At 30.0% G+C, this 21,084-nt stretch overlaps 6 protein-coding genes across 8 annotated transcripts; 2 read left to right on the top strand and 4 right to left on the bottom strand.

The window, feature by feature from the left end:
* The first annotated feature begins 440 nt into the window (after positions 1 to 440).
* On the top strand, positions 441 to 3,235 carry LOC103578914 (tRNA (cytosine(34)-C(5))-methyltransferase). The gene is made up of 5 exons (XM_008560158.3): positions 441 to 609; positions 690 to 2,215; positions 2,280 to 2,647; positions 2,721 to 2,882; positions 2,969 to 3,235. The coding sequence occupies exons 1-5, from the start codon at positions 544 to 546 to the stop codon at positions 3,130 to 3,132; spliced, it is 2,286 nt and encodes a 761-aa protein (XP_008558380.3). The 5' UTR covers positions 441 to 543; the 3' UTR covers positions 3,133 to 3,235.
* Positions 3,236 to 3,340: 105 nt separating this feature from the next.
* LOC103578912 (centrosomal protein of 104 kDa) lies at positions 3,341 to 8,007 on the bottom strand. 2 transcript variants are annotated; one of them, XM_008560157.2, is made up of 14 exons: positions 7,736 to 8,007; positions 7,434 to 7,598; positions 6,963 to 7,174; positions 6,676 to 6,862; positions 6,390 to 6,601; positions 6,121 to 6,325; positions 5,914 to 6,061; positions 5,501 to 5,851; positions 5,160 to 5,429; positions 4,775 to 4,988; positions 4,533 to 4,708; positions 4,188 to 4,435; positions 4,001 to 4,126; positions 3,341 to 3,872 (listed from the first exon to the last, which is right to left on the bottom strand). In XM_008560157.2, the coding sequence occupies exons 1-14, from the start codon at positions 7,773 to 7,775 to the stop codon at positions 3,802 to 3,804; spliced, it is 2,625 nt and encodes an 874-aa protein (XP_008558379.1). In that variant the 5' UTR covers positions 7,776 to 8,007; the 3' UTR covers positions 3,341 to 3,801. The 2 variants fall into 2 exon arrangements, with proteins under 2 accessions (XP_008558379.1, XP_053593728.1); XM_053737753.1 differs by having other exon boundaries at positions 7,434 to 8,007.
* Positions 8,008 to 8,613: 606 nt separating this feature from the next.
* Positions 8,614 to 9,858, bottom strand: LOC103578911 (dolichol-phosphate mannosyltransferase subunit 1). Its single transcript, XM_008560156.2, has 4 exons — positions 9,643 to 9,858; positions 9,295 to 9,505; positions 9,031 to 9,221; positions 8,614 to 8,958 (listed from the first exon to the last, which is right to left on the bottom strand). Exons 1-4 carry the CDS (start codon positions 9,753 to 9,755, stop codon positions 8,739 to 8,741), a joined length of 735 nt encoding a protein of 244 aa, XP_008558378.1. The 5' UTR covers positions 9,756 to 9,858; the 3' UTR covers positions 8,614 to 8,738.
* Positions 9,859 to 9,874: 16 nt separating this feature from the next.
* On the top strand, positions 9,875 to 11,233 carry LOC103578910 (NF-kappa-B inhibitor-interacting Ras-like protein). The gene is made up of 2 exons (XM_008560155.3): positions 9,875 to 10,382; positions 10,456 to 11,233. Exons 1-2 carry the CDS (start codon positions 10,284 to 10,286, stop codon positions 10,966 to 10,968), a joined length of 612 nt encoding a protein of 203 aa, XP_008558377.1. The 5' UTR covers positions 9,875 to 10,283; the 3' UTR covers positions 10,969 to 11,233.
* A 2,315-nt stretch (positions 11,234 to 13,548) lies between these two features.
* Positions 13,549 to 16,360, bottom strand: LOC103578964 (fatty acid 2-hydroxylase). The gene is made up of 7 exons (XM_014442804.2): positions 15,511 to 16,360; positions 14,747 to 15,311; positions 14,443 to 14,668; positions 14,202 to 14,362; positions 14,003 to 14,135; positions 13,824 to 13,943; positions 13,549 to 13,755 (listed from the first exon to the last, which is right to left on the bottom strand). Exons 2-7 carry the CDS (start codon positions 15,089 to 15,091, stop codon positions 13,670 to 13,672), a joined length of 1,071 nt encoding a protein of 356 aa, XP_014298290.1. The 5' UTR covers positions 15,092 to 15,311; positions 15,511 to 16,360; the 3' UTR covers positions 13,549 to 13,669.
* A 693-nt stretch (positions 16,361 to 17,053) lies between these two features.
* Positions 17,054 to 20,921, bottom strand: LOC103578908 (sodium-dependent neutral amino acid transporter B(0)AT3). Of its 2 annotated transcripts, XM_008560152.2 has the most exons (11): positions 20,598 to 20,921; positions 19,744 to 19,976; positions 19,608 to 19,652; positions 19,110 to 19,337; positions 18,917 to 19,027; positions 18,596 to 18,837; positions 18,390 to 18,540; positions 17,969 to 18,330; positions 17,732 to 17,894; positions 17,475 to 17,663; positions 17,054 to 17,375 (listed from the first exon to the last, which is right to left on the bottom strand). In XM_008560152.2, exons 1-11 carry the CDS (start codon positions 20,818 to 20,820, stop codon positions 17,235 to 17,237), a joined length of 2,088 nt encoding a protein of 695 aa, XP_008558374.1. In that variant the 5' UTR covers positions 20,821 to 20,921; the 3' UTR covers positions 17,054 to 17,234. The 2 variants fall into 2 exon arrangements, with proteins under 2 accessions (XP_008558374.1, XP_008558375.1); XM_008560153.2 differs by lacking the exon at positions 19,608 to 19,652.
* Between the last annotated feature and the right edge of the window lie 163 nt (positions 20,922 to 21,084).

The following is a 21,084-nucleotide window of genomic DNA, read 5'->3' as shown; positions in this document are numbered from 1 at the left end:
GTCGACGTCTAATAATACTTAGATTTTTTTTCAAAATGATAAATTATAAAAAAAAAAATTTGAAAAAATTGCACTTACAGGTTTTTGAATTTTCTACATGTGCATATTTTTGGTTTTTTTTTTGTTTTCTTGTAAAAAAATTTGAAAATTTTTAATTGTCTGCTAACTTCAGAATCATGGCGAATATGAAAATTTATGAAGACCGGTTACGGAGCGGATGTGGGTAAAAATATTTAAAAATAAACAATGTATATAATTTTTAATGAGCGATTGTTGCAAGAAACTTAATATAAGTCAATATATGAATTATGAATGATATAAAAAATATATATCAAGGATTTTCATTGAACATGTGTTGATAAATTGATGAGTTGGTGATCTAGGGAGAGCCACTGGCGCATTAAAAAAAAAAATCAAAATAGCTCTTGTTGGATATATATTTTATAATCAAAATCAAAACAGTTGTTGGGCCCGCCAAAACCACGTGTATCATTTGTTTTTTGTTGTATTTATAAATTTATTATTGAATAATAATAATTAATAATGGGCAGAGGAAGAAGAAATAAGCCTAAGAAAAATTTCGCTGAAAAAAGACGTGAAAAATTACAAGTAAGTATTTTATTAATAATTATTATAATGACAATAAGTTGGTTATGTTTAGTTGGTTAATTTAAATTTTGTTTATTCAGAACAAAGGGCAGGACAAAAGATCTCAGGGTCGGTACAATGACATCATCAGGGAGAATAAAGATTTTGAGACGTATTATAAAGCTCAGAAAGTTATACCTGAAGGCCAATGGGATTCATTTATAACGACGATGAGAGAAAATTTGCCGGCAGCTTTTCGTATTACCGGGTCGCAGACCGAAGCCAAAACGCTGCTGAAAATAATAAAAGGCGATTTTTTTGAAGAGATTTTGAATATGAAACTAGAGGGTGATAATGAAGTCGCTGATGACACGGAAAAAATGCGTCCCCAGTCATTGCCATTTTATCCTGAGGGTCTGGCTTGGCAACTGAAGCTCACGCGTAAAGATATCAGACGCTCTGAGGCGTACTTCAGGTTACACAATTTTTTAATTGCTGAAACAAACAGTGGAAGTATCAGCAGACAAGAAGTTGTCAGTATGATACCACCTTTGGTGCTGGATGTCAAGCCGTGGCACAAAGTTCTTGACATGTGCGCTGCACCAGGATCAAAAACAGCTCAATTGATTGAGATGATTCACGCTGATGAGGCTGTCTCCCATCCAAAAGGTTTTGTTGTCGCGAATGATGTTGATAATAACCGATGTTACATGCTGGTGCATCAAGCTAAAAGACTTAATAGTCCTAATATTCTTATTACTAATCAGGATTCATCCATTATGCCTAATTTTAAAGTCACTAATCCAGATGGAACCCTAGGAATATTGAAGTTTGATAGAATACTTGCTGATGTTCCTTGCAGCGGAGATGGAACTATGAGGAAAAATCCAGACATTTGGTGCAAGTGGTCACCAGCTAATGGAAATAATTTGCATGGAATCCAATACCGGATTGTAAAAAGAGGACTAGAGATGCTGGCTGTTGGTGGCAAGTTGGTTTACTCAACTTGCTCATTGAATCCTGTGGAAAATGAAGCTGTCCTTCATCGTATTCTTGCGGAAACTGGTGATTCCGTCCAGCTGGTTGATGGCAGGGACCTAGTACCTGGGCTTAAGTTCAATCCTGGTGTCAGTACCTGGCTACTGGGCTCTAAAGACGTTCAGTTTTATAAATCGTGGGAGGAAGTACCTGAAAACTGGCACACACAAATAAGACCCAAAATGTTTCCACCTAATCCTGAAGATGCTGAAAAGTATCACCTTGAAAGGTGTATGAGGATACTGCCTCATCATCAGGACACCGGCGGGTTCTTTGTTGCGCTGCTGGAAAAAGTAAAACCGCTACCTTGGGAAAGTGAATCTTCGGTTGTTAATCCGGGATCGTTTAATAAAATTAAGGAGAAGAATGGAGAGTCTAGTTTGGAGAAAGACAGTGAAGAGAAAGAGGTGGTGAAGAACCAAGAAGAGAGTCAAGTAGAGACAGAAAAGAATGACAACAACAAACGTAATTTAGAGGAGCAAAATAAAACTGCGGGTCCTGATAGGAAGCGTAAGAGAATTATTGGATACCGTGAGGATCCATTTGTCTTCTTCAAGGACGAAAAAGAAGATGTTTGGGCTTCCATTAAGTAGGTTTTTAAAATAACTAATAGCAATTTTTATTTAAAAATATTTATAAATTATTTTTTTCAGGAAATTTTATGATATATCCGACGAACTAGATCCTCGCTGCCTCTATGTCAGGTGTCACGAGGGCAAAAAAAAGAATATTTACTTTACATCTCCGGAAATTCGCGATATTATTTTACTAAATGAACATCAAGTGAAGATGATCAACACCGGAGTTAAAACATTTGTCCGCTGTGACAACAGAAATATGAAATGCGCTTTCCGAATGGCACAGGAAGGAATGCAGAGTGTTATCTCATATATAAGCGATAACCGCAAAGTTAAAGTTACAAGAGATGACTTGATAATGCTTTTACAAAACAATAATCCTCAGAAGCCTCCGGAAATAGAGAAGTTGAGTGAAAAAACTCAGGAACGACTTAAGAGTGTTGGTAAGAAGTGTTTTTAATTATTTATATTTTAATTTTAAAGATAATTTATTAATTAAATTGTTTTATTGTCTAGATGCTGGCAGCTGTGTTTTGATGTATGAAGAAGACAGTTCTCCAGATTCACTAAAATTACACCTTGTGGGCTGGAGAGGAACGATGTCATTGAGAGCTTACGTTCCTGTGTGCGACACAATCCATTATTTGCGTTTACTTGGCGCCGACTGCTCACAATTCGGTAATTTAAATTTAAATTATTATCAAGTGAAGATGATACTATTTGTAGACAGTCGGTTAATTAATTTTGTGTTTCGTTAATTGCAGAAGTTAATAAGTTTGAACAAAATAGGATCGCTAATAAGATTAATGAGAATGATGACTCGTCAGTAAAAGCTGACGTTGACGAAAATGAAGCTGACGATAATGACTTGGCTACTGGAGGACTTGACTCAGGTGTAGTAGAAGAACAAGTTGAAGAAGTAGCTTAAGATTTAATAAAAGTTGTTGTTAGGGTGAGCTGATGAATTTTATATTTTTTTGACGTGTCTTTTTTTAAAGGTCGTGTATAAAATAAATCCGTTTCAAAATGCATGTAACATTTATTCTATTTATTAATTTAAAACAAAAGTAACTAATTTTACTTATCATCAGTCATTCACAAGTAAGCAAATTGATGTTTCTAAAATGCTTCGGCCGGATATCGAGGTATTTTTTTTTATATTGTTCGCATTAATTTAATTTAACTTGACAATTTAACTTCCTAGTATTTATTTATCAATAATTAATAATTAATTTTAATTATTGTTGTGCACTAATAGAAATATTAAGCGTATCTAAAAATTAAATTTATTTAAAAATGTGTGCGATGTTTCACCTCCACGTACATGCATTTTTTTTTCTTTCTTCCATATATACTTAAATATTTTTTTTAAATAACTGGATATTGACTATTTTTCATCACTAAAGGACGGGTTTGGCTATAAAAAACTTTAATATACATATAAGTATATAAATATGAAAAAACATTATTCAAAAAGTAACAAATATATAAACTATAAATAAAAAAAAATGATTTAAAAAAAAAATAAAATAGATATTTAAAATATCTGATAATAAAATTCATACAATTCACAATAGTGAATTGTATAAAACTAATGCTAGTAATCTCTTCCCGTAGGTGATGTTATTTTTCCACTTAAATTTTGTGATTTTGACGGTGATTTTGTGCCTAAAAAAATTTTAAAATTTAATTACTAAATAATAATACTAAATAGGGTAGAAGTAGCATTTGTAGCCATTGCGCCAAAAACGATATCTTTCCCGATTTAAATTTATCGATTATTATACAATACATACATGTCTTATTAATTTTATTCCGCGGATTATTTGGACATGGATTATCTCCCATCAAATGTTCCTTCCATTTATTTTTGTTTACTAAAGTTCTACAGAGAGGACATCGCTCGTATCCTTCAACTGGCCCTGATAAATAATTATATTTATTACATCGCTATTAGTTATTCAGGTATTTATAGTTACGTACTTGTGCACGAGTCATCATTAGTATGTTCTGCAAAAGATTTTTCAATAATCGCCTGCTTACAAGTATCACACTTAACATAATCATTTCTCTTGTCACATTCGCTCAACAAGTGAGAATTTAGATGCGATATTTCTACCACTTGTGAGCACGAATCACATCGCGTTAACATTGGACACGAACGCCAGTAATGAATATTTAGACCATCCTCAGAATACCCTTGACCCTTTGACAGGCAAAATATACAGACTCTGAAATAAACCATTTATTTAAATATAAACTCTGACTCAAGAGTAAATTTTTCTACTAATGGAATAGTTTTAAATTGACAGTAATGAGAGTTATTACTTATCGCCTTTATGATCAGTACTGTTGTCCGACGGTGACGTGACACTTGTTGAGCTTTCTGTGCTAATTTGCACAGGACTTGCACGTGACGGCGACTTTGTTGAATTATTATCAGCAGACTTGGTGCAAGTTGGAGTAACTGTTTGCTTTGGCGTTGATTCCAGTTCTTTTTTCCTCTAAAAAAAAATAATTAGTTTACTAACAAGTAATTTAGCAACGTAATTTGTCAACATGAAACATACTTGAAGATCTATTCGATCAAATTCGTGATATAACTGACGAAACAATAAATTTCTTCGTGTAATATCATCGTCAGGTGGAAGCTGTTTTCTTACTAATCTAGGATTAATTTTATAAACAAGCACTAAAATTCTTTCAGATACTTTCCTTACAGCTTCTGCTGGATGATGTAGCCCGGAAGAACCGAGTTCAGATAATGTGCGGCATGTTAATCCACTGCAACAATTACAATGTCTTATCAGAGAAAAAGTATGCTAATTTAAATATGCAAAGTATTATATTAAGGCAATGCTAAATTTTTTAATAATTCAAATATAAATTTAGCATTCCTCAAAATTGCCAGCAACATTCACACTCATTAATAAAATCTAATTAACTGCTAATCACCTCTGCTTGTCGGTAGAAATACCATGATTAAGTATTAGCTGTTCTACCATTTCTAAACGACTTAATGCTAATCTTTGATGTGTACTACTCAGTACAGGGCGGCTCAAATGGACTGGAATAATATGAAGCTCTCTCACGCATTGACAATCAGCCATACTTAGAATAGTATGAACTGCCATGTTATGAATTCGCGGTGTTGTGTCACCGGACTTAGTCAATAATTCAGGAAGCAATCTATCTACACTACGAGCTATTTCTGTCGATGATACTCTAAAAATAAATATAACAAATGATAATTGTAATTAAATAATAAATAAATAAATACTTGAATAATTTACTACCTATTGGTAGCAAACTCGGAAAAGAAAAGTCTTATTAGTTGTGCGGCTAGACTATATACACTGAAGACTTTGTCCCTCAGAGCACGATGGAGCAGAAAAATCGCAGCTCTTGCAGTCTTGTTGGCCGAATGCTTCGAGACTTCGGGGTCAAATTTTTTTAGCTCTTCTTTAAGCATCATAAGTCCTTCTTCTTTATCCATAAATTGTTTTGAATAAAATTTCTCAACCATCTCCATTCCAAATACGGTTATTGGTAGAGCTGCTTGTTTCTTCTCTCGGTCGTTGAGCTTTGAATTTACTTTTACTTCAGCGTCCAAGTGACACTCGCGGGTAAATTCATTTGTATGCGAACTGTAATTATTTATTTTTTTAATCATAATTATTTAAACTGGTGGTAAATAAATTTAACTTACTGTCGAAGAGCTGGAATAGTTCGTTCTTCGTATGCTTCATAACTAGACCGTAAAGAAGGACCCGCAGATTTAGTTTTTCTTCTCAGCGATCCAGTATTTCTGTTATTTTGTCTCTCTAATACACCATTTGGTGGACTATCCGTAATTTCTAAAGTTTATTTGACGATTTAATTTATTGTTAATGAATTTTAAATGTTTAAAAATTACCTGGACTATGAGGCTTTTGGTGTAATGGAGATATCGGCGGCTGGTGCGGAGGACCAGTGGGTGAAATAGCCCCTTCGCGATTCGGTGGGACAACTAGACGTGGTGGTGATAAAATATCTTCTGGGACAGCTGCATTGTTACATGCACCAGCATCAGAAATAGGTTCTTTACCGTCAACCGTTGATATATTATTTTTTTCCAACGGCTAAAATGTAAATATAAAATGACATATTCCTCTAAAAACCAAATTCATAATTAAAAAAACTTACCCCGTCAATTTCAAGTAAATCATTAACGTCCAAGCTGTCATAAACTTCCTGTCTATACTGTTGCGCTTGAGCTTTTTTTGCTTTCGCCTTATCGTAATCTTCCAACGCAATAGCGTATTTTTTTTCCAACTCATACTTGCCAAGTCTCTCCCCAGCTTTTCTGAGTATTTCCATAGCAACTTTTAATTTCGATGCATATTCGAATCTTTCTTCTACTCAGTAAAAAAATATATTTTAATAATTACCTTTCAATTGCAGTAACTTTGAATAAAATATATATTTTTACCTTCAGCGGCTTGCAATTTTCTAATTTCCATTTGACGAATTATTTTAGCAACTTCGCGATCGACATACATTTCAAATGCTAGATCATCGTAGGGTGAGGTATAGTGCGGATTGTAAGGAACTTCACCCTGGTTATTTATTTCCTGTGTGCATGGCTCGCCAATAATATTTATAGCGATAAGTCCAACCTGGAGCAAATATCAGCAGTAAGATTCTTATCAGTTATCAGTAATACATACTCCAATACTTGCCAACAAAAGAAAATATTTTATTAGAAATGCTGTGTACCTGCTCGTAAACATTGTGTTTATTCTGGTGCGGTTTATGCAGACGTAGCTTCAATGACAGTGCTTTTGCTTCCGGAAGTGCAACACTCTTAAGCTCACGACTTTTATAAAGCGTTGATTCATTGTCAGACAATGTTATGTAACCTAAATAATTAAAAGACGTATTGACAGACGCGTTTTCTTCTTTTGTCGTCCATATTTCAAGTTTCTCCGCTGAAAACAATACATAAATAATTAAGCGTCATTGATCATTGATATTAGAGAATCTAGAGCACTCGCAAATATATATCATGCTACCGTAATTGCAGAGATATGTTATTGTATGATAACAACTTTTGATTCGCGTGATGCACTAACTCAAGGCTATTTTCGTGTTAAATTGGACACTTAATTAATCACTGATCATTCAGGAAATCAAAGGATAATTAAGCGCTTACGTGATTAACTTAATTATTTTTTTTTTTTGACGTACGTATAAGATATTGGTGAGCTAGTACTTGAATCCTCGTAAGTTTAGCTGGTCCATGTAAACGCAGAATTAATTCCTGGGGATACCCACATCTTCTTGCACTCTGCCATCCTCTTACTGTCGGTCCATGGACGTTTAACTCCAAACACGAGTGTCTCTCATCTTCACCTGTTTGTAAAATACATATATATTTAATTTGTTTATTGTTTTTATAATTTGAAAATTTGATCGATAGGTTATTTTTAAATGAAGCATAAAAGTATTGAATAATAATTATAGGGTAATGTTTAATCATGTGAACTTACTTGAAGCATATATTACGTTAAATTCAATTTTTCTCGGCATCTTTGCCGTAAATAAATATTTAAAATGTGTACAACTTAAATTTATATTAGTTAAGATTATAAATTTGATATTTTTCGTAATGATAAACGTGAAATTTAAAAGGCACAGTCATTTCAAGCTCAAATGTGTGTTGGGTGCTGGCAAATAAACCCGGCGCAGAGCCAACCCGCAGACGTCTGATCGCAGCTAAGCTTGCGCCACAACTGAATTACTGAATACTGCATTGGCTCTATTCCCTATTTTATCTTAGACCCTCATGCTATTTTCTAAATATCATATCTACATTTATTATTATATTTGTTCAATGTTTTTTACAAGTTATATTTATTTTTATTGCACAACAGAAGCTTTAGTTCCGATAATTTTACGAGTTTTCGGTAGCCAGGGTAACAATTATCAACTTTGCTTCATATTGAATATTTGAATATTTATTGGTACGAAAAAATTGATTAGTTTGTCCGCTGAAGGAAGTAATTAATTTCGTACAAATATTTATTAACTTCTAAATTATACTTCGGACAACACGGGGTTTTTTTTTCTTTGACAGTAAAAGTATTGTCCAATTTAAGGCTGAATTAATCCCTTGATGCTCAGACTACATTATTCCAGCGATTGTTGATGGATCAATAAGTGGAGGCTGCGTGACGTCACGAGGGTGCGGCGAAGAGCGTTCGGCTCTTGGGTAAATCGTTAACTTGTTACATTTTAAATATTTGTTTGAGCACGTGGATCTAGACCACTTTGTAAATTCAACTATCAAAAATTTATCAGACCGAAAAATTAAAATTTTACAGCGCTGATAATTAAATTTAAATAAATAAAATGATTTAATGAATGGTTAAAATTCACGTGCAATTTTTTATTACGAAAAATTGTAAAAATTTACAACAATTATATACAAATGGCGGAATGTATTTAAACTTATATTTTCATTGGTATTTTTGTTGAGTATAAATTATTTTTTTAGGTCGTAGCAAAAAGATAAACGAGGCCTTTGATAAATTGGATTATTTCAGAGCCACCTAATTTAGATTCTCCATAAACTCGATCGACAAATGATATGGGAACTTCGCCGATTGTATAATTAAATTGACGCGCTCTTACAATCATCTCCATTTGAAATACGTAGCCTTTGGATACACAGGATTCGATCAATCGTTGTAATACATCTTTCTTATATAATCTAAAAGAATAATTATAATTCAATACTATTATTATTATAACAGACATTAAATAATTAATTAGTAAATTTTACCTGAAGCTGCCAGTTAAATCACTAACTCCTGGTCTCAAAAGGATTTGAGTTATGAAATTAGCACCCCGGCTTATAAGTTTTCTTTTGAAATCCCAACCATAAACTCCACCACCGTTTATGTATCTAGTACCAGAAACAATGTCGTAGTTTTTCTTTCTCTGTAATTCGATCATCGGCGGGATAAATTGTGGCTGCAAAAAAAAATCACAATTAATTAAATAAATAATTTAAATTTAATTAACTAAATAAATAGTAAGAATTTACATGGTGGGATAAATCTGCGTCCATAATAATTATAAAATTTCCCGTTGCATGTTTGATACCGTGAATGTAAGCTGTACCAAGTCCCAGCTTTTTTTCTCGAGGTCTCAGAATAATTTTGTCTTCCCCATAGAGCTTTTGGAGCTTCTGCGCTACCTCCAGAGTCCCATCCGGAGACCCGTCGTCAATAATTATCACCTCATAAGGCGAACCACTGAAAATAAAATTAAAAATTTTGAAATTTAATCAACAAATTTAGCCGCTGCTTGATAATTAAATAATAAAATTCTTATCAGTTTATTTTTATTTATTTTGTATACGTATAAGTAAGGTTATGTTTCAAATACTCACAATTCGTCCATATATTTAACAATGAGCCATATTATTATTGGTAAATTTTCAACTTCATTGTAAGTTGGTAATAAAATTGAATATTTATCATTTTCAAACGATTTACTTGACATTTTTATATTTTTTAGTTTAAATTTATATATTTATATCCGTGTATTGTAAAGTTGCAGCGATTGCAGCTGACGTTTTCGATTTTTGACGTATCGATACTAACATCTTCATGCAATATATGTATATATATATATATATTACTAGTGTATAGTTTTTACTGAATGATACACAAATTGTTAAAGATAAATTTATTTTAAAGAATAAAAATAACCCGGAGTTTAAAATTATGCATAATTTATTGATAAAGAAAAATAATTTAAAAAAAAATAAATTAAGTTTCATGTATAATATTAATTTAAACAAATTTTTGAATTAAAAATAATGTGTTACAATGTGCAATTATGTGTTACCTGTGTTAATTTTAAATAGTCAAGTGTTGAACCTGTCATAGCATACACTCTACCTTGATTAACCTTACCTGTATGTTGATGACATATTTAAAACAAGATAATTTTAATTTTAATTTGCGTTTAATAAAAAAATAAGTTAAAGTAATTAATTTAAAAAAAGTCTGTGTAAAAATTTAAAAAATGGGCAAGCCAACAAAAGTTGTAGTTTGTGGTATGAAAGGTGTAGGAAAAACAGCGATGATAGAGCAATTAATTTATGGAAATGTCAGTTCTAAAACTGTACGTGTAATTTATTTTGTTTGTTTGGAATTTATTTTGAATTTTCGACTTATTATTTTATGATAATTAACAGGAAATACATCCGACGATAGAAGATATTTACTCAGCGAACATCGAAACTGACAGAGGTACGAAAGAAAAGATACAATTTTATGACACTGCTGGACTTGAGGGACTTCAGAGCAATGCGAGTAATCAACAACAGCAATTAGCACGTCATTATCTTGGTTTTGCTGATGGGTATGTTCTAGTTTATGATACTGCCAAACCAGAATCTCTTGATGTTCTTATTCCTCTTAAAAAAGACATTGACAAGAACAAAGACAAGAAAGAAATAGTCGTTATTGTTGTTGGTAACAAAACACGTGCTGACTCGAGTCGTGACAGTTTAGAAAATACCGCCAGCAAAGCTGTCAATTGGTGCACGCGCGAGAAAATAAAACACTTTGAGGTAAATGTGTTAGATAGAAATAGTTTGTATGAGGCATTTATTTATTTGTCATCAAAATTAAACCCTGTACAGAATAAAAGTACGTTTCCGCAGCTTAGTATGGGGAGGAAAAATGTTAAAACTGAAAGCACATGATTTTATTTTTATCACTTATCAGACCAGACACGTTGTGTTAAGATTTTAAATTAATAGATCTGACAGTGAATGATTTTATAACTAAATCATTAGATCTGATTTACTTATTGCATTAAATGACAAAATAAAATGTACCAGTGATTAAATATGTCGACACTTAGTGATCGTTAATGGTCTTGTCAATATAAATTATTTAATATCATAAAGCAATAAAATTTTTAGTCATGCATGTTTAGAAATTTTTTAAGTTTAATGGAGTAATTGATTATAAAAAAAAATAGTTTATTAGTTTAAACTTCAAGGTTGTGTTTATTTTATATATTTTATATTTTTATGATACTTAGTAATAAAGTTTATTTATAATACTCAATTTATCACGGACATAAAAATTTTATAAATTTAAATAATCTCTTGGCATCAAAAAGTGTCATTGATAAATTGAAGCATTTAATTTAAAAGTTAAATAGTTTCTTTGTTTTTATATTATCACTCAATTATTTATTTAAAGTTTTATTATCATTTATGTTAACTTGTATTACTGGTACGTTTTTATTTTTAATTATATTTACGGCTAAGTACTTACATTAATTAATAAAAAATATAAAGTAAGTTTCCACAACGAATACAATCAGTACAAAGACTCATGCATTTAATATTTTAAAAGTTGCTCCTTGTAAATTATCATTTTCACAAATTAATAAATATATTTAAAATTGTAATGACCAGACAGAATAGTGATAGTTTTTTTCTTACGATAATTGTACTTAAATATTAAACTTAATCGATTATTGAATGTGTATATGTCTAAAAGCAATGAAATGACAGCGTGCATTCGAAATAATATTTACTTAGGCAATCCACAAGTTATTATTTTTATTTATTATATTATTTAAATGTTTCATGTTTAAAAATCAATAAACACGTAAAAAAAATATAGTTACTTGTTTTACAATAAATATTATTGTTTATTATAAATTATCTTGAAATTAACAGACAATTAACAATTTCCGGATTGTATTTTTCAACAACCAATCACAATAAAAAAAAAATTAAAAATATTCACATGTAGAAAATTTTCAAAATTATAGGTGCAATTTTTAAAAATATTTTTTGTTTATAATTTATCTTTTTTAAAAATATCCGAAAATTGTTAAACGTTGGCTTACTTCAGTATCGTTATTATTAAAAATAAATTACCAAATAATGGCCTTTTTCATTTGCCTTAATGTTATCAGTGTTTTGAAGACAATCCCACAATTTGTTGTTTATACCAAAACCTATTTGTAAATAAATATAATTAATTTAATGTTGATTAAATTACAAAAGTGTATTTTTTAAATTATTCACCTGCGTGGTGGTGAGAGAATTGATGGTAGTTGTGATATCTTTTCATGTTGCCTAAATAACTTTGGGAACTTGGTGTTTCATGATGCAAATAGTAATGAATTAAGTCATAACATAAGTATCTTAAATAAATTTATGAATTATTTATTCAATGTAAATACAAATATAAATTAAGATAATACCTGTCATGGTTCCGGCAAAAATTTCCAGTAAATATTTATAAAATGTAAGTAGAAAATTAAATGACTTACAAAATGACTCGGAAAAATTCTTCAATAATCCGAGGTATAGAAAATAGATAGCAATCGGTATCCAAAAGAAAGGAACCAGATACCAAGGTGTCATTGTGGGTAATTTCACGTAATCAGATTTAAAAATACGTTTTATAGCCGGCTGATAATACTACGCCTCATTTTCGTCACTCCTTGTACCATTACTGGTGTTATTCCTCTCTTCACAAGCGATTATATTAAATATTTAGACAAAATTATTGAAGTTATCGCTAAAATAGATGTTGCCTTATAAACATGTTTTGATTATAAATTTCTAAAATTATAGATGAATTTTTTTTTTAAATTTAACCGCCCGAATTATGACAAATAAGACAACAAGGCGTTTTTATGTAAGTTTGCATGTCATGGTCACTATTTTTACGATAGGTGTCTAGTTCACCTACTGTTCCTATTGCCAAAAATAAATATTAAACAAAAATTGCGTTATAGACACTTTATAGTCAAAATTTTTTAAAATTAACCGCCGTTTTTTTGTTGTCTATACTTTTTGTTTGTTTTCGTGGCGGCGGTAGTAGCGCTCAGCATGTAGCATACAGAAAAAGAAAAAATAAAAAAAAAAAGAAAAAAAAAAATCGATCACACATTTGTTGCTGCATGCTGTATTATTATGACACTGAAGTACCAGGCATCTGACTTTTTTCAGGTAACTTCTCTTTTAAAAGTTTGTTATGAAAAAAAAATTTTGGAACTAAGTACAAAAAGATTTTTAAAAATTCTTGACGCATTTTTAAAAATATTTTCTGATTATTTTACTTGTTAAAAAAAATAGTTTCTACACTTTTATATGCTAATATTCTTCTTGTCTGATATCCCGAGGACGAAATACTTTTGATCGAGATCGTGGTTTTGATTAGAATCACTTCCTCAGAAATTCAATAGAAAATCAGGGCTCACTAGTTTATGGAAAAAAAAGTTACTACTGAAATTATTTAAAAAATACACAAAGTATTGTTTTTATTTATCATATTATTTTTATAAATTTTTTATGACTCACAAACAATTGACACGTAGAAAAAATATTGTTACTTATTTTACAATGAATACTATTTATTACTAAAAATAAATTACCAAATAATGGCCTTTTTCAATTGCCTTAATATTATCAGTGTGTTGAAGACGCAATCCCACAATTTGTTGCTTATACCAAAACCTGTGGAAGTAAATATAATTAATTAAATTTTAATTTAATTACAAAAGTGTATTTTTTAAATTATTTACCTGCGTCGTGGTGGGAGAAATGGTGATAGTTGTGATATCTTTTCATTTCGTATAAATAACTTTCCGGATTTGGTGTTCCATAATGTAAATAGTAATGAATTAAATCATAACATAAGTATCCTAAATAAATTCATTAATTATTTATTAAATGTAAATATAAATATACATTTAGATCATACCTGTCATGGTTCCAGCAGTAATTATATTTATTACTGTTATAGGAAATATAATTTTGTATATTTGATAAAAAATAAATGCTACTAGCATACCGGGAATTGGAGGAAAAACCAGTCGTCGGTCATCAAATGGTGCCTAGTAAAATTTACATTATCAATTTATTGATAAATAGTTATTGTCTAGTAATTAAATTATAAATACTTTATGATGAATTCCATGAAGGATAAAATGTAGTGAAATAAGAAGTTTTGAATTAGCTGGTGGTTTTAAATGAAAAAGTTTTCGGTGAAGAGTGTACTCGAGTAGCGTCCAAATTAATAAACCCGACAAAAATGCCAATACTTTATAACAGACGGAGTAATCTTTAAAAAATTAAAAAAAATTATATTATTAATAGGAAATAAATATATGTTAAATACATGTGGGAGTTTAATTAACTTACGAAATGACTCGGAAATATTTTTCATTAATCCGAGGTACAGAAAATAAATAGAAATCGGTATCCAAAAAACCGGTACCATGTACCAGGGTGTGATTGTGAGTATTTCCAAGTAATTCGATTTGAAAAGACGGATTGGACGATTAACGGGTAGATTAACCCACTCCCAATATTTGTTTGACAGTGACCCGACTTGGCCCAGTAGCGGAGCGTTCCAATCAACTAAAGTCTATATTTAAAATAAAGTAAATTATAAATGACAATATTTCATGTTTTAATTTAGAAAATAGTGAATTTAATAAATTACCTCTACATCTTGATAATTATTTTCATTGTTGACTTTGAATTCATTAAACAAATGGAATGCCGCCTCGGAATGTTTTATGTCTTTGAAAACATTATCTAGCGCCAATCCCTTATAAGCTTTGAGTGTTTGACGTCCTCCCGGATGGTGTTTTAAAAATCCACTTATCTCAAAAGTTTTTCCCTGATACTTGACTACAAACTCGGTGTCAATTTCACCAGTCCCATCATTTGCTTCACCATTATTTGGTTTTAATAAATTATTCGAAGGTAACTTTTCGATATTTTCCACCATTTTACGGTCGATTAATAAATCCGCTTCAGTGACTTTTAGTGGCCGTTGTAGCATTACTGTTTATATAGATTTTTTCACAAAGGTTTACATGAATATTCAATCATCATTATTTAACTGATTGTTATAATAATTGCTGCCACACGAACACGCCTTCGATTATCAATTCTTGAAATTTTTTAAGATTATTTATTTTCGTTAAATAGTTAAATATAGATATTCTTTTCACTTGTCATGATAACAATTACATGCGTTTTATCCAAGAAAAAAATTTCAACTGAAATATTATAAAAATTTACTAATAGATAAATTTAAGTAAAACAAATGATTTCCAAAAATTCAATCTAAAATATAGATAGCGTATTTCTACGTAAAAACATTTGATAACAAACAATATAAATTCCATTAGCTTAATTAGTTTTCAGGCTTAATGATAATGAACATTCAATAGTGCATTAAAAATCAAGTACACTTACTAAGAATTTATGAACTTCTATTTATAAAAATTAGGTAAGTGATTAAGTAATATTCTTCGCGGCCTATATATTAAGATACATGCATATATATATTAATTCATATATGTATTAATTTTTTTTATCTCTTCCGTGTGAATCTTAGAGTACTGACGTGCTTTTAATCAAGGTCAAAGTGAATTTTCCGCGCGTAAATATATATTTTAAGAATAGCCACATTACCGCTTAAGTAATCACATCATCGGTAATTTCAAACATTAAATACATAAAGTAATTACATTTATAGATATATATATCACCACAAACACACTCGTTAAAACTATGACAGCACTTAAAGTTTATCACTGGTCAAAATAAAAAATTAATGACACGTTAATTTGAAAATATATTTAGATTATTTTGAGTCGTAAGTAATTTATTCTTGCGTGATATGTGTAATCTATTCAAATGACCATTTGTTTAATATTTCCATGTCAATGTCAGTAAAATCAATAACACTTAATATTAAAAATAAAAAAGTTAAACTCTATATAAATAACTGAAGCGAAGAAATAAATTTACTGTTTGATCCGACGAACTGTCCCGCCCGAAGATCTAGATCCAACTGACTATTAGTAGGTACACACGCTGACTAACATTTGTTATCGTTGACAATTTCAAATAATAATGTCGCCGCCTTTTTTTCTTCCCTTCGAATCGTTTGTCAGCTTTATTGCTATTTTACTCGACAACTTTTAACTTTTAAATGTTTTCATAGGCAAAAAGTATTACATTTTATTATTACTATTTTTTTTACACCTACATACATTTACTACGTGCATTAACGAACGTATATTCGCTTATAATAATCCTTTTTACAATTGATAACATTGTGTCTATGATATCATATCTAAATTGATACCGTCGATCGAAGATATTTATATGTATTAGATATTTTTTACCGACTTTATCACGTGAATCATAAGTAGTTTAAAAATTTTAGTTGTTGTTTTTTAATGTAAAGGTAAATTGTCGACCTTGTGTAAAGACTGCGTTAGATGCGGTCCCTTTGTTTATAAACCTGTCTAATTTGAATGACATGTTATTATTAATTCTTGTTTTCCAATATAATTCGACTATAACTTGATAATCATCTGGTTTCCTCGATTGCCACGTAACGTTTTATTTATAATTCATATCCATATATTCCGTATGTATATTTTTTAGGTTTTATATACTTCACGTGTACTCGAGCAGATTTATCAATACAATATAGATCATGTAGTTTGATTAATCAGATTACAAATAGACTTGTTTATTATTCTTAAAAATAATACAAATAATCTAGAAATAAATGGTAAACATTTGATATGAGTACGCGTAAAAAAATCCAATATTTATTTTAAGCAATTTAATTAATCATTATATTAATTTACAAATTTTTTTTAATACTGTTTATAATACTATATATATATATATATATATATATATATATATATATATATATATATATATATATTAATCTATTTTATGCATTGCACTCTCATGTGCAATCTGATAAAAAAAAAGTTGTTCTATTCTAGTGACTTACTGACAAAGTATCATTAGTGGAATTACTTGATATTATCTACTTCGCAAATGTCAATATTTTATTCGAACTAAAATATATAGTTGTGTGAAAAATTTCAAAATTTAATGATTTAAAAAAAAGGAATATGAATTGTTATTTGAAGATGTGGACAATTAATTCAATGATCAAGTATTTCCATTTTGAAAGACTTTCCCTGTTTTCCTTTCGACACGATATTTTTATGTAAATTATTATATAAATGATCTTCGTCTTTAATATTTTTATCATCTTTCGAAAAATTTTCTGATTCATCATGAAGCTACAAATAAAGTAAATTGATAATGTTGCAGTTACGTAATTTGATAATTGATTATTTTTATTGGAAAATCAATTAAATAAAGAAATGTTATCAACTTACATCAACATCTTCCATTATTTCTTTTGCTGACATAGTTGTATCGATTCGGCAAATATTTTTTCCTTTAACTTTTATGCCTTCGTATTTTCTCAACAGAAAAACTATCAGGATTGGAGCTATTCCGATTAATATAATACAGATACCGATAATTAATACCCAGTTTGGATAATCTGTCAGAACTGTTTTGCCCTGTAATGAAACAATAAATAAAAAAATGAAAATAAATTCGAAAAAATGTTAAAATATCAATTGCTTACAAGCGATGCATTCCAAGCTGAATATTGAGGTCTTTTTAAAACCATTGATACAATACTAGAAATTAAGACCACTGCCATAAGAAGTGGTGCGATAAATCTCCATGTAATTTGCCAATAAAGTCCTGGTTTATATCCCGTCATATCTTCGATGTCCTTAGAGAACCTAAACACAATAAAAAATAATGTAATTTAATATCTTGTAATTATTATTGTTTGTGTTAAAAAAAATCTACACACTTTTCATGTCCGTATACATAAGCGACTGCTATTATTTCCATAAAGGCAACAAACACCAGGCCAATAGTGCTAGCAAAACTGTCAAAAAGTTCAAGCCAATATTCACCGGCCCCTGTGCAAAATATCAGACCCAAAAAAAAACAGATTGTACATACAACGCCAGTAATATATTGCTTTTTGATTCGTTTGAAAAAATCAATTTCAAAAATGACACAGAGCATCCCTTCGAGAAGACCAATTTGAGAGCCTAATCCTAGAGCCAGAAGCATCAGAAAAAATATACAAGACCAAAATGGTGCACTGGGTAATTCTACTATTGCTTGAGTAAAGACTATGAAAGCTAATCCCGTTCCTTCAGCTGCCTAAAATTTTTAATTTTGTTATTAAAAGTGATGACCCTTGATTGTGATTTATAATTTACTTGGTTCAGCTGATCGGTAATGCTGCATTTTTCTAGTGTTACGTTCATAGAAATTCGAGAGTTGCTAAATAACCCAATAGCTTCTTGATATTCTTCTTCAGTATCATCAATATCGTTTAGAAACCCGTACATTAAAAGCAGAATACGATTGCTGAAAATTAAGTAAAATTAATTTTATAAATAATTGGTATTCAAAATAATATTACCTGCGGACACATTTTTCGAAATTTGACACGGCTTTAAATCCTAGAACTGTAAAAACCACAGTGCTTGCATAAATAGCCGTTAATCCATTGCATACACTGACTAAAATAACATCTCGAACGCAATTATTATCCGGTGGATTGTAACTTCCGAAGGCGATTAACGAACCAAATGCAGTACCAAAACTATAGAAAACTTGGGTTGCAGCATCCAACCAAACCCGGGGTTCTAGTAATTTTCCAACCTTGAAAAAAAAAAAAAATCCATAATTACTTAAAATACATTCGCGTTCGACAAGTAAAATTATTAATTAATTTTTGAACCTTTGGAAGGTACATGTGCTGCAAACCAACGGCAGCGCCTTTCAAAGTGATACCTCTAATGAAAAAAATAGTAAGAACTACGTACGGAAACAAGGATGTGAAGTAAATGATCTGAAAAATTTTTAAATTTTAAATAAAAACCTCCGTCAGGTCAATGATGAATGAGAATCTTTAAATGGAATAAAAGACCTACTTTTCCTGAAGACTGTATCCCTTTCATGACAATAAAAAAGACTACGATCCAGCTTAGAAGCAAACAAAGAACAATCCACCATTTGAGGTCCATTCCTTCTTCTATGGAGGGCGAGACGTCCAGAGTAGCTCTGTACCAAAAGTAAGCAGTTGATGAACTTTTAGCACATTCTTCAATTTCTTGTCCTGAAGTATCATTTCTTGGACAATCTGCCCACATCAAAGTGTCCTACATCAAAGTTTAATCAATTTATCTTTAAATCGTAAAAAAAATATATTTTTTTCTCTATTTTCTATGATATTATAATTAATATTACAAATAAGACACACAATAAGTCATTTTGATATCAAAAGTTAAAGTATGTAGAGTAGACATACGGTATATTCAGCTAAATAATTCGCAACCTGTTCTCTGATCAGCCGTCAGCTGTTGCTTAAATTTAAAGAGCGAATAATTTAAAATTTTTTATAAAAAGTATAGTTCAAATTTGTCACTTACTTCCATACTTTTATTTTTATTTAAACTCAAAAGTCTTCCTACAGCCTTTTCGAATGCATTTAAAAATTCATTATTTTTAAAATAAATTTTATATTTAAATAAAGATTTTTGTTAAAAATTATATTAACTAACTTACAGTTAATGAATTGAAGAAATAAAATAAACACCATGTTATGATTATATTATAATAGAGTGTGACGAAGAAAACAACAATGCAAGAAGATATGCCAATTCCACCAAGACAGGGGTGGATTGTGTTCCACACACCCAAAGCACTTTGTCGCATGCGTTGGCCGAGTCCCAATTCAATTAAAAATAGAGGTATGCCTTCAAGAAGTAACATTATGGAATACGGAATGAGGAAAGCACCTGAAATCAAACAAAAACAAAAAAAAAAACATTATTATTATCTTTTGAATTTCAAACTAAAGGGTAATATTTCATTATTAATTTATAAAGTACTTCAGGTAAATTAACAATGTGATTAAATATAAATATTCTTTAATCCATTGCGTGTAAAATAAATTATGATAATTGACAATTTATCGTTGCGCGAAAAAAATTTTTATTTCGTTTATTTAAAATTTATTTGGCAGGAAATCTTGTATTGATCGTGAAAGCAACACCCTAGTCTGGTTTATGGTGTTTCTGTCTCTCTATCACTCTCTCTATTTCGTCTTCCTTGAAAAGTCCTTTTATTTTATTTATTTTTTTCGTTATATAAATATCACCGTTATTTAAATTATTCAAAATAAATTAGCCATGATTTTAATAGAGCAATAAAAAAATTAGTTTTGCATAAGAGACATTATAAAATATTTATTTGAAGGTGGAGAATAACAATAAGTCTCAGTTAATTAAGTGATTATGCACTTTAAGTTACGGTAACGTAACTTCCTAATAAACGACAACAATTGAGGGTTCATTAGGAACAACCTAGACATAAATCTAGTGATTGCTCGGGTAAAAATTAATAATAAATAAACTTACCACCGCCGTTTTGTTGACAAAAATAAGGAAATCTCCATATATTTCCCAATCCAACGCTATATCCGATGATACTCAGAAAAAATTGCAACTTTCCATTCCAAGTCGTGCGATTATTTTCAGGATTTTCTTTAGATTCATTATTATTTTCTGAACCTGTTTGATTCATTTTTGATTCTTCATTCAATGGCAGCTCACAACTACTTTTTTTTACCGCCTCACTCATTTTTTCTTGTACTTTTTATTCGATAATATAAATATATTTGAAAAGTTTTTAAATCAGAATTTAATAGCAATTATTTATATATTTTATTTCTTCTCTAGCAATTTAATTTTTTTATATATAGTTATCAATTTATTTAATTATTTATACAAATGTTTTATCACATAGCTTGCAAACGACTCAAAAAAAAATATTGTAATTTTTATTTTTAAATACTAGCGTAGTGAACAATTTATTTCTTCTTTACGATATTGCTTTGACGTTTAA

The sequence above is a fragment of the Microplitis demolitor genome, chromosome 3 (genome assembly GCF_026212275.2).
Source record: "Microplitis demolitor isolate Queensland-Clemson2020A chromosome 3, iyMicDemo2.1a, whole genome shotgun sequence".
NCBI classification, from domain to species: domain Eukaryota; kingdom Metazoa; phylum Arthropoda; class Insecta; order Hymenoptera; family Braconidae; genus Microplitis; species Microplitis demolitor.
The sequence above is the reverse complement of the archived record's forward strand: the minus strand, read 5'-3'. Positions and strand labels throughout refer to the sequence as shown.